General features: G+C 35.3%; 1 protein-coding gene across 2 annotated transcripts in view; it reads left to right on the plus strand.

Moving 5' to 3' along the window:
* Nucleotides 1–1,964: 1,964 nt before the first annotated feature.
* The window catches only part of LOC116015398 (phospholipid-transporting ATPase 2-like), a 30,083-nt gene continuing 18,766 nt past the window's right edge, over nucleotides 1,965–13,281 (plus strand). The window contains exons 1-6 of one of the 2 annotated variants that reach the window (XM_031255448.1): nucleotides 1,965–2,226; nucleotides 10,975–11,106; nucleotides 11,354–11,567; nucleotides 12,343–12,459; nucleotides 12,868–12,960; nucleotides 13,096–13,270. In XM_031255448.1, coding sequence (XP_031111308.1) covers nucleotides 10,982–11,106; nucleotides 11,354–11,567; nucleotides 12,343–12,459; nucleotides 12,868–12,960; nucleotides 13,096–13,270 — 724 coding nt within the window. In that variant the 5' untranslated portion in view covers nucleotides 1,965–2,226; nucleotides 10,975–10,981. The remainder of the gene's footprint in view (nucleotides 2,227–10,974; nucleotides 11,107–11,353; nucleotides 11,568–12,342; nucleotides 12,460–12,867; nucleotides 12,961–13,095; nucleotides 13,271–13,281) is intronic. The other variant, XM_031255449.1, reaches the window with a different exon arrangement.

Consider the following 13,281-nt stretch of genomic DNA (forward strand, 5'->3'; position numbering starts at 1 on the left):
ACTCATTGGATCTATGTTTGGTCCTTCTGATTTTTTTTTCTTGTGATAAAAAAAAAACATATTACATTCACCCGAAAGAGTCGAGGTTATCAAGCTTGTATATTTTTTAACTAATAATGTGAAGATTTTGACTATTTTTCTACATAAAATTTGGCTAGGATGATTAAATGTTTTTTTAAAAATATTTTCCAAATATGAAAAAATAATAGGGTCTAAATATTAAAGTGGCCTAATAGTTATGAAATAAAACTAGAAATAATTCAAGTTCTGAATAACTTTGGTAATTGAATGTGACAAAAAATAAAGTTATCTCTTCAAATGTGACAAAATAGTATTTAGGAATTAGAGTTAATGTCGTATGAGGTCCTATGAGTATATAGTGATTTTGTTAGTTTAGTCCTAAACTTTCAAATTTACTACTTGTGGTCTTTCAATTTTCAAATTGTTACCATACATGGTCCAAGTTAAGCAGTTAACCACTCATGGTCCTTCAACTTTTAAAATTTAACCAAGGTCTTCCTAGAAGGATCATGATTGGTTAAATATTTAATAGTTGAAGGACCATGGATGAATAACTTGGACCACGGATAGTAACAATTTGAAAGTCTAGGATCACTATGGTCAATTTGAAAGTTTAAGATTAAACGTGACAAAATCACTATACTCGGAGGACCCTAGATGGTATTAACTCTTAGAAATTAACTATGTAAATGACTTTATAGTTATGAATCAAAATTGGAAATAATTCAATTTCTGAAAAACGTAACATATTGAAGAAATTGACCATAAAAGGAATGAAGTCAAGCTTGGAGCGGAGCTACAATTAGGAATGACAACGAGGCGAGAATAGGACGCCGTCCCATTCTTGCTCCCGCCCCATTCCCCAATGGAGATGGAGAATTACCCCATCTTTGTCTCCGTGGAGACTTTTTGAGGACAAGATTCTTCGCCCCTATTTTTTTTTTTTTTTGTTTTGTAGAGTATAAAATAATATATGTTATTTCACATATATAAATAGTTTGAAAATTAATATATTTAAATATCCAATTAGTCTAACATTCATACAATTTTCTCAACTAAAAATACTACCAAATATTTCAAAACATTAAACAATACTTAAATATTAAAATTGTTCAAATATTAAGTGCTCAAGCAAAATGTCAATTACCAAATGTAAGTCCCAAATACCCAAACATAAATACATAAGAATGTAACTAAAATATCAAATATCTAAATATTCAAATTGTTCCATACTCCAACATAACAAAACAATTTCTTCAAGGACCTTGTGGTCTAGTGGCATTCGGTGTCCTAATTAACACTCTGATGATGGGAGTGGGTTCGAGCCTGTTGACTTTTTGTACTTCATTAGGTTGAGAAAGTAGTTATGAACAGATACTACATTGTAACAGAGTCCGTAGTATTAAAAAAAAAAACAAAACAATTTCTTCAATCAATTTACTTTTTAATTTATATCATATAACTAAATAATTAATTAAATATTATATAAAAATATAATATAATATAATTCAAGGAAATCATTGTCAGGACGGGATTTTTCTTTTTGGGGTCGAGTTGAATTGTCATCTCCATTTAAATTTTTTGACCAATTCCAAAATACATCTTTCTAGTATTATCAGCTAATCAAACACGTTGACCCAATACACTAACAATAGTTATTTTAATAATTTAATCAAGTCAAAACAGCTAAAATAGTCAAATTCACTAATTTTTAGCTAAAATGTCAAATATCATACAATTTCAATAAAAATTAAAATTACAATATTACCTTTTAATTTTTTTTAATAAAAAAATCAACCAGAACAAATTACGCCAAAAAATAAAAGATAAAAAAAAAAGTTAAAGCAATTAGAATAGTATTTCCTCTTTAATATTCCATACTTGCAGTTATTAAAAGCTAAAAATGATACGGAACATACGGCTTGGCCGTTGGGGTAAATATTTTTTTTTTTTATGGCGATGGCCTTGACCGTTACGCAATCCAAAACGAAAGTGCTCTTCTTTTCCGGAATATTCGAATTTCCTATTCGAATTTCCCGGCTAATAAGCCTCCCATTCGACACGTGGATGCAGCGTGTAAACGGCGAACCCGTCCCTGCCCCGCCCAACGCCACCGCCTGCAAAAACCGACGGCATTCCACTGACCACTGTCGGCGACCACGCACACTCATATCTCGCTTCCCTTCTCTCAGCCTCTCCGAATCGGTAAAGTTTCATTTCTATAGAAATTCGTTAGGTTGCGGAGCCACGGTCAAATCTTCATCTATACTGCTGATAAAACAGTGTGATTCTGAATTCAATCTGTTTAGACTCCCAGGAATAGGTGTTTTCTTTGATTCCATTTCTTCTATTATCTCCTACTGACAAAATATAATTTAACAACTTTTCCTCATAATTTTTTAAACTACTTTGTTGCTTTGATTCTGTGAATTTGGTAAGTTGAAGTTGATGGATGTGGTTTCTATCTTGTGCATTATATTTTAAAGGCGATCACTATAGATGAAAGTCATGAAACTCACCGATCAGCAAAAAATTCAGAGAACGAAGCATCAAAGATTCACCGAGTACAGTTGTTTGCATTTGTGGAGTGCATACATCATCAGTATACAATCTACTAGAAGAGTGTGGATCCTTTTTTTTGAGGCGCCATGGAGTTTTTTGCATCAATTTCTGGCATCCTACAACTGTCTGCCCATGGATTAGTATACTTTGATTTTATAGAAAACCATATAAAGAGCTTATCGAAAACTTTGGGTTCATTTGGGAGAGCAATTGAGCAGTCCATTACTCCAACGACTTTCCAAAAGATTGTTTGGATGAATTGTGGAGCGGTCCAATTGGAAAATGTACAATGGTGGGAGTAGTGCAATGGAGTGGTCCAACCATCTAATCTCACCAGTACCGCTTCAACTGTTTCAATTTCACTGCTTTGCAAAACTCACCCTTAGACTAGTCATGTAAGAAATTAGTGCTTTGGATATAATGCAATAGATGATCCCAGCTTAGAAATGTAGATTGACTGTCTGACCTAGGGATGATGTGGTTGATGGATCATCTAGGGGCTTATGTCACAGAGAATAACTGGAGGACCATTGCAGAGTGGTGAATTGAGAAGGTGCCAGCTTCTATGCTTCTTGACCAGGGTTGAGATAATAGGATAAGTTAAATATTTGCTAGTGGGAGAACACCTAACCTTTATGCCTGATTATCTTGCTTATTTTGGTGCTTATCTACTTTGGAAAGTATAAGCTAAACCAAGCACTAAAAAGAGAGAAAAAGTTTTAAATAAAGCTTGATAAGAGGCAAACTACCTCATTTAAGAAGCTCTAAAGTTGAGGATTTTTTGAAAGAAAATAATTTTCAATAAGCTTCAACAGGGAAACACTAGAAACAATGTCTTGGCATTTAGGATGCATTCTTCAACAGTTTATGCTTTGCATAGTTTCTTATGCCTCTTATAGTATCCTAAGTATCTTTTTGAGGATGTATTTTGATACTATGTGTAGAAAACTGATGTTTCAGACCAGAAAAAATGCAGAAAACTGATGTTCAGAACTGAAAGAAAAGTTTCTGATTTATATTTCTGATCTATACAAAGATTACAAGATGTTTCTACTCTCTACACTATTATTTCAGATATACACACTAATATATATACACACAAGAGACATAATAAAACTACACTGCTCTAGGTAGACACTACACTGCACTGCTCAAGAAGTCTGCCCAAGAAGTCAAAGATGTGGACTGCCCAAGGCAGACNACTTTGTTGCTTTGATTCTGTGAATTTGGTAAGTTGAAGTTGATGGATGTGGTTTCTATCTTGTGCATTATATTTTAAAGGCGATCACTATAGATGAAAGTCATGAAACTCACCGATCAGCAAAAAATTCAGAGAACGAAGCATCAAAGATTCACCGAGTACAGTTGTTTGCATTTGTGGAGTGCATACATCATCAGTATACAATCTACTAGAAGAGTGTGGATCCTTTTTTTTGAGGCGCCATGGAGTTTTTTGCATCAATTTCTGGCATCCTACAACTGTCTGCCCATGGATTAGTATACTTTGATTTTATAGAAAACCATATAAAGAGCTTATCGAAAACTTTGGGTTCATTTGGGAGAGCAATTGAGCAGTCCATTACTCCAACGACTTTCCAAAAGATTGTTTGGATGAATTGTGGAGCGGTCCAATTGGAAAATGTACAATGGTGGGAGTAGTGCAATGGAGTGGTCCAACCATCTAATCTCACCAGTACCGCTTCAACTGTTTCAATTTCACTGCTTTGCAAAACTCACCCTTAGACTAGTCATGTAAGAAATTAGTGCTTTGGATATAATGCAATAGATGATCCCAGCTTAGAAATGTAGATTGACTGTCTGACCTAGGGATGATGTGGTTGATGGATCATCTAGGGGCTTATGTCACAGAGAATAACTGGAGGACCATTGCAGAGTGGTGAATTGAGAAGGTGCCAGCTTCTATGCTTCTTGACCAGGGTTGAGATAATAGGATAAGTTAAATATTTGCTAGTGGGAGAACACCTAACCTTTATGCCTGATTATCTTGCTTATTTTGGTGCTTATCTACTTTGGAAAGTATAAGCTAAACCAAGCACTAAAAAGAGAGAAAAAGTTTTAAATAAAGCTTGATAAGAGGCAAACTACCTCATTTAAGAAGCTCTAAAGTTGAGGATTTTTTGAAAGAAAATAATTTTCAATAAGCTTCAACAGGGAAACACTAGAAACAATGTCTTGGCATTTAGGATGCATTCTTCAACAGTTTATGCTTTGCATAGTTTCTTATGCCTCTTATAGTATCCTAAGTATCTTTTTGAGGATGTATTTTGATACTATGTGTAGAAAACTGATGTTTCAGACCAGAAAAAATGCAGAAAACTGATGTTCAGAACTGAAAGAAAAGTTTCTGATTTATATTTCTGATCTATACAAAGATTACAAGATGTTTCTACTCTCTACACTATTATTTCAGATATACACACTAATATATATACACACAAGAGACATAATAAAACTACACTGCTCTAGGTAGACACTACACTGCACTGCTCAAGAAGTCTGCCCAAGAAGTCAAAGATGTGGACTGCCCAAGGCAGACTGCCCAAGGCAGATATATTTAATATTTCAACACTCCCCCTCAAGCTGAGTTGTATATATTATACAAACCCAGCTTGGAATTGAATTCTTCAAATCTTGTCCTAGGTAGAGCCTTTGTGAATATGTCAGCAATTTGTTTCTTTGTATGAATGTAGTTGAGTTCAATGGTTCTTGAATTCATCTTCTCATAAATGAAATGCCTGTCTATTTCAACATGCTTTGTTCTATCGTGATGAACTGGGTTCTTAGCAATGCTGATGGCAGCTTGACTATCACTGTGCATTTTGAAGGATCTAGGAACCTCAATTTTCAATTCATTCAACAACCTTTTAATCCACATCCCTTCACATATACCTAATGCCAGTGCACGATATTCTGATTCAGCACTGCTCCGAGAGACCACTGACTGTTTTTTGCTACGCCAAGTGACCAGATTTCCCCATACATAGGTACAGTAACCACTAACTGATCGCCTATCAGTCAACTCTCCAGCCCAACTAGAATCCGTGTAGACTTCTAGGTCTCGATTGTCATGTTTTCTGAAGTGTAACCCAAGACCTGGTGTCATTTTGAGGTACCTCAGAATACGATAAACTGCTTCCAAATGCTCCTCATTGGGGTTGTGCATATGTTGACTTACAATACTAACAGGGAAAGCAATATCTGGCCTAGTATGGGAGAGATAAATTAGTTTTCCCACTAATCTTTGATAACTCCCCCTCTCCACTGGAGTTGGTTCCCCACTCCGGTTTGTCTTTAAGTTAGGATCCATTGGAGTATCTGCTGGCTTACTCCCAAGCATTCCAGTCTCATTTAGAAGATCTAAGATATACTTCCTTTGAGATACAACAATCCCTTCTTTAGATCGAGCTACCTCCATTCCAAGAAAGTATTTGAGGGGTCCTAAGTCTTTGATCTCAAATTCTGATGCAAGAAATCTCTTGAGATTTGAAATCTCACTTGAATCATCTCCAGTTAGGATTATGTCATCCACATAGACAATAAGAATCGCTAATTTTCCTGTTGAAGAGAATTTCACAAACAAGGTATGATCAGCTTGGCACTGGGTGTATCCAATTTTTACAATTGACTTTGCAAACCTATCAAACCATGCCCGAGGTGATTGTTTCAAGCCATAGAGAGCCTTTTTTTGGTTTGCATACCAATCTTCCGCTAGAGTTCTTCTCAAAACCTGGTGGAATTTCCATATAGACTTCTTCTTCCAATTCTCCATTTAAGAATGCATTTTTTACATCCAATTGATATAAAGGCCAATCACAATTTACAGCAAGTGATAACAAAACTCTTACTGTATTGAGTTTGGCAACAGGCGCAAAGGTCTCCTGATAGTCAACACCATATGATTGAGTGAACCCCTTAGCAACCAACCGAGCCTTGAATCTATTGATGCTCCCATTTGGATTGTACTTGATAGTGAAAATCCACTTACATCCAACTGCATGTTTTCCTTGAGGTAAGTTAACAAGAACCCATGTGCCATTTTTCTCAAGAGCATTGATTTCCTCATCGATAGCAACCTTCCATTTGGGATCTCTTAGTGCCTCATAGATGTTTGTGGGAATCTGGACAAGATCAAGAGAAGAGACAAAAGCTCGATACATAGGAGTTAATTTCCCATAGGCAACATACCTTTCTATAGGATGACTAGTGCATGTTCTAGTACCCTTTCGATGAGCAATAGGCAAATCAATATTATCAATGGTAGTAGGTACAAACGCATTGGACATAGGGTCCTTACCTTCATGATTTTCAAGGTCAAGTGAGCTCGGATGTGTGCTTGAACAGTCCTTGCTTTGTATGTTGGCCTCTATATTTTCAAATTTTCTCCTTCTATAAACACGAAGTTCTTTGTTTCTTTCTTCAAGTGGTGCTTGAGGAGGTGAATTTGGTAGCGTGTTTTCTGAGGATGGGTGGTTGATTAGAGGTGAAGGTGGGTTGATTGTAGGGAGAGAGGATGGTGGTTGACAGACCATGTTTTCTGGAGTCGCATCTGATTGAAAAGGCAAAGGAAAACCAGATGATGGAGGTGATAAATTTGGTTGTGTTAGAGTGGTTTGATGCTGGTATGATGGGACATTAGGGAAAAAAAGAGGTAGCCTGGTTGTCCTGAAGTGTTTCCCAGAGTTGGTATTCCCTCGAATTCTCCCCCTGAATACCAGATTTGGGAAAGAATGATTGGTGTTCAAAAAAGGTGACATCCAGAGTATGATAAACTCTTTTTGTGGATGGGGAGTAACATTTGTACCCCTTTCGAGTACTAGAGTACCCAATGAAGATGCATTTGTGTGATTTGGGGTCAAGTTTTGTTCTTTTGTGATCATAGATATGGACAAACGCAGTACAACCAAAGATTTTAAGTGGCAATTCTGAAGAAAAAACTGAGTGATGAGGGAATGCTTGTAGGAACAGAGTTCGTGGTGTTTTGAACTTTAAAACACGACTAGGCATACGGTTTATGAGATAAGTGGCAGTAAGAACAGCTTCCCCCCAAAAATGTTTAGGCACATGATTTGAAAACATGATGGATCGAGATACTTCAAGGAGGTGCCTATTTTTTCTTTCAGCCACCCCATTTTGTTGAGGGGTGTCGACACAGGAACTAATATGGACAATTCCTTGATCTAACAAGTATGAACCAAGAATTGAGTTGAAATATTCTTTCCCATTATCAGTTTTCAAGACTTGAACTTTTTGTTTGAACTGATTTTGAATCATGGAATGAAAAACTTTAAAGATTGATGCAGTTTCAGATTTTTCTTTCATGAGGAATGTCCATGTGAGTCTAGTGTGGTCATCAATAAAGGATACAAACCATCTAGAACCATTAACATTTTTCACCCTTGAAGGTCCCCAAATGTCACTATGAATTAATGAAAATGGTTGAGAAGGTTTGTAAGGGTTACTTGGATAAATGCTTCGAGTATGTTTTGCGAGTTGACATACTTCGCAATGAAAAAGGTTGGGCTTTTTACTGGTAAATAAACTAGGAAACAATTTTTCAAGATAAATAAAATTTGGATGTCCAAGACGAAAATGCCACAACATGACTAGACTCTCATTGGAAACAGAAACAGAAACAGAATTGAAACCAGAATTGAAAGCATAACCTGACTTGGGAACTTGTTTATTTTCATGAGTGTTTTTGAGAATATAGAGACCACCACAAACTTCAGCACTGCCAATCACCTTCCCTGAGCCCACAACCTGAAATTCACAATGATTAGGATAGAATTTAGTCACACAATTCATGTCCGTAGTGAGTTTGCTGATGGAGAGTAGGTTGCAGTTTAGTTTAGGAACAAAGAGAACGGATGAAAGGAGAAGTTCATTAGTTAGTCTGACTGATCCTGTTCCTATCACACTGGAGAGGGATCCATCAGCAATTCTGACCGTGGTGGGATAAATACACGGTTTGAATGTATGGAAAACCTTTAGATCACCTGACATATGGTCTGATGCCCCAGAATCCACAATCCAAGGACTTGTGTTGTTGGAATTTGCAGCAAATGCATGAGAGGTGTTACCTTGATGACTTATCATACTACCATGTGCTTTGGCTGAAGGTGGAATTGGTTGTTTTGCAGCAGATAGCTGCCCAAATATCTTCTGCAGTGCCTCAAGTTGAATTTTTGAGCACGGACCGACTTCATTGGGTGATGCTTCAGATGTTGTAGCCACATTGAGGGCTTGAGGAAGGTTGGGATGATTTGTGACAGCCGAGTGAGAAGGATGTGATGAATTGGATGAATAATCCAAAGGTAAAGAATCTGCTGGAAGGATTTCATCAAGTTTAGACATAGCTGCTGCAGATTTTTATGGTGAGGGATGACAAAACAAAAAATCTGCTGTAGAGATTTGGTGAAGGATGATTATCAGAACTGGAATGGATTTAGGACTGATATTCTGGGTAGAAATGGAGATTTTCTGGGATATCAGAACTGAAATTGATTTAGGACTAATATTCTGGGCAGAAATGGAGATTTTCTGCTGCAGAAATGGAGACTTGCAGAGCAGAAAATGAGGTTTTCAGAGCAGAAAATGGAGATTTTTCAAGACTTTCAGGTTTCAGAACTTGAGCTCTGATACCATGTAGAAAACTGATGTTTCAGACCAGAAAAAATGCAGAAAACTGATGTTCAGAACTGAAAGAAAAGTTTCTGATTTATATTTCTGATCTATACAAAGATTACAAGATGTTTCTACTCTCTACACTCTATTATTTCAGATATACACACTAATATATATACACACAAGAGACATAATAAAACTACACTGCTCTAGGTAGACACTACACTGCACTGCTCAAGAAGTCTGCCCAAGAAGTCAAAGATGTGGACTGCCCAAGGCAGACTGCCCAAGGCAGATATATTTAATATTTCAACACTATGGAGTATTAGTTTTTATATATTTTATAATTTTATTACTTGATATTCTTAGTCAAGTGTTATTTTTTCTTGATGCCATCTTTCTCTTCACCTTAACTTGAATAAACCAGTTTGGAAGCTCAAGGTCACTACCAAAATGAAATTTGAATTAGTTATTAATTACTAATAGTATGGAAAACAGTTTTATGCTGTTGGAATATATGGAACTGTTGGGATTATAAATCTTTAGCATTTACAAAAATGCTCATTCATAGCAGCACAATTCAAAGTGCAAAGAATTACATTTATGTTGGTGTCCTGGGAGTCCTCTACTCTTGCTTTAGCTTTTCTTGTTGTCTTAATTGTTGTTGACAGATGCACGAAAACTCTTGGAGGCTAGCGTTTCTCCATTTTGAAAACGTTTCATTTTTGAAACTTCTTGAAACTGGTGCGGAAATATTTCTGGTCCATTTTTTTTTTTTTTAAATAAAATAAAAGTTTTCAGGTCATTTCATACTTAACCAAAAATATAGAAATGTGTTTTTGGTCCAAATTACTATTTATTTTTTTGGGTTCAAAGTTTGGAAAATTGAAATTAGAACCTAAAGTTCAACTTTTACCCCTAAGACCTATATCGCCAATTGCATCCCTCTCTCAGTTTTTGACTCCTAAGACATATTGGCGAATCTTTCAAATTTTCAATCATGATTCGCATCAATGTTTGGCATCTAACATTGGGGAACCTACTTCTTCCTTTTGTTGTGAAAGGAATTGGAGTAGTTGTTCCTTCATTCATTTAGAAAGAGCAAATTAACTTCTAAATGTGCTAAAGGCTTAATTTTTATTCACAACAATCTTCGTCTTCTGCAAGGAATACCTTTGAATATTATGATGACAAAGAAAAATTGTGGGATGTTGGAAGAGATGAATTTGCAGGCATAAATGATGTTGGCATCCTTAAGTTTGCAAACCTATTTTTAGATGAGTTTGAGTTGGAGTTTGCATTTTTTGGTGGAAATGCTAATGAAAATATGAACAATTAGAATGTTTAAGTTTAAAAATGTTTTGAAGTTTGGACTATGTATTCTTATTTCAATAGACTGTGTCATATTTAACTATTTATTAGTGATTTAGTGGATTACTTTTATTTGTTAGCTTCATATTTTTAAACTAGTAAAAAATTTATATTTATACATATTTAAGAAAAAATATATGCAAATATATCCCCTATATTTTTTATATTTATACAAACCCCAAAGTTTTGTTTCATATATTTTTGGAAATTGCTGTTTCCCCATTTCCCGTTTCTGAAGTACATACTTGTTCGATTATCAGTTCATATATTTTTCAGGTTTTAATTTTTTTTTTTCCATTATTTTTGGATCCAAATAGTACTACAATTGGTGGTAATGCGCATGTGACCTTGTTTCATATTCTTGGCTGCATTTAGGTGAAAGATGATCCGCTATGTTTATATCAATGATGATGATGCATCACATGATATTTTTTGTGACAACCACATATCGAACAAAAAATATACATTATGGAATTTCCTTCCAAAGAATTTGTGTGAACAATTCAGGTATTGTTAAATTTAAATATTTCTTTCTATTCATATATCCTATCCTTGCTATTTATATGCAACTCTTCTAATGGGGCTTTATTATGTACTGGATTTTATCCTGCAGTAGACTTATAAAATTTATTGTGAAAGGATAATATGGTTTTTATTTTTTAGTTATCTTTTGCTGGCATGCGTTTAGCATTTAGAACTGATTTTTTTAGTTCTCTATATTGGTTCCCAATGAATTTATTATTTCTATTTCCAGACGATTTATAAATCAGTACTTTTTGTTGATTGCTTGCCTTCAACTGTGGCCACTCATAGCTCCAGTCAGTCCAGTTACTACATGGGGTCCGCTCTTTATTATATTTGCAGTCTCAGCAATAAAAGAAGCATATGATGATTACAAGCGACATCTCTGCGACAAGAAAGCGAATGAGAAAGAAGTTTGGGTTGTGCAGCATGGCTTTAAAAAACAGGTATGTTAGCTGGAATATCCCATTCCTAAACATTTTTAGTGGTTAGTTTGTACGCATGTAATCTGCATCATAATTAACATGTAAGAAATGCCCTTGAAAAAGAAGTGAATCCTTAGAATGAATCATTAGAATGCATAGTACAAGGACTTACTGGGGGCATATAAGGCTGCATCTGACCTTAGGAAACTGCTGTTCTCCAGCACATGAGTAACTGCTGAAGGTGGTTTGCTAAAACCATTTCAAAGAGGCTTGGTATTGTACAGAAAATTATCTTTATTGCTACCTTCTTTATGCTAGGTCAGTTATATTTAGAATTTCATTTCTTATGGCCTAGAATTCACTCATTCAAGATATTCAAACATGAATTTTTGATAGGTAAGTAAATTTTACTCCTTGATAAAAAATGTATCAATTACACAAAGATGGTGCAACTTATTATAGTATAAGAACGATCAATCTATTTATCAAATTTCTGGTATCCTCTCCAAACTTGTATTTGCATTGCAATAACAGGGCCAAATGGCATTTATGCTATAACTATGGTTGGTACTTGGGATTTGATACTCCTTCAAAATAGTGTCTAGCCCTGTCCACTTCCTACATATTATTTCCTCCTTTATAATGTCCATGGTTTTATTGTCTTAGTTGTGTACTTGTATCTTCTTTCTTTACTCATTGTCCATTTATTTGTCTCCTATCCTTCTTTCATCTTGTCTTAACCTTCTGAGTTCTGATGAAGAATGGCCATTTTGTTGTTGCTTGTGTTTCTGTGTAGATACAAGCTCAAGATGTTCATGTTGGTAATATAGTATGGCTTTGGGAAAATGATGCAGTCCCATGTGATCTTGTTTTAATTGGAAGTTCCAACCCACAAGGTCTCTGCTATGTCGAGGTAATTATCATTATTTTGCTATGTTCTCAATGCATTTAGAGAGGTACCTTGGACTGCAAAATTTCTTCCTTTTTTTTTTTTTTTTTTTTTTTTTTTTTTTTTAATATAACTTCCTTGTGCTTATGCATGGGGAATAATGCTTCCTTCATCAGTCCATCCCATTCTCTTTGTTACCAAAAGAATTTTCTAGACCAGTTTATCCAAATTTCACCTCAAGTTTTATACTAATAAGTTGTACCAAGGTGTATTAGTGTATTACCAGCAGGCGGTGGCTTTTTGATTTAATGATTCTGGCGCTATATTATAAGCTTATCCCAATTGAAAATCCATTTGAGAATTTCTTCCAAGAATGCAGTGATTTCTGCTTTCAACATATAGGAATCATTGTAATTCAACTGATCTTTGCAGACATCTGCACTTGATGGTGAAACTGATCTCAAGACAAGGGTAGTGGCCCCTGCTTGTATGGGAATTGATTCAGAATTATTGCACAAAATTAAGGCAAGTATACTATTTATAATAAAGAAAATATGCATTAGCATATGCTAAACTCAGCTAATATATATAGGTCTGTGTGTGTGTGTATCTATATATTATACATGTATGTATGTTTTCAATTGCATCTTTCTTTTTTAGGGTGTGATTGAGTGTCCCAGCCCTGATAAAGATATCAGAAGATTTGATGCAACTTTGAGATTGTTTCCTCCATTTCTTGATAATGATAAATGTCCCTTGACTATAAACAATATAATACTTCAATCATGCTACTTAAGGAACACGGAATGGGCTTGTGGTGTTGCTGTTTATACAGGTATGCTTCCA

The sequence above is a fragment of the Ipomoea triloba genome, chromosome 4, assembly GCF_003576645.1.
Source record: "Ipomoea triloba cultivar NCNSP0323 chromosome 4, ASM357664v1".
In the NCBI taxonomy this organism is placed as follows: Eukaryota; Viridiplantae; Streptophyta; class Magnoliopsida; order Solanales; family Convolvulaceae; genus Ipomoea; species Ipomoea triloba.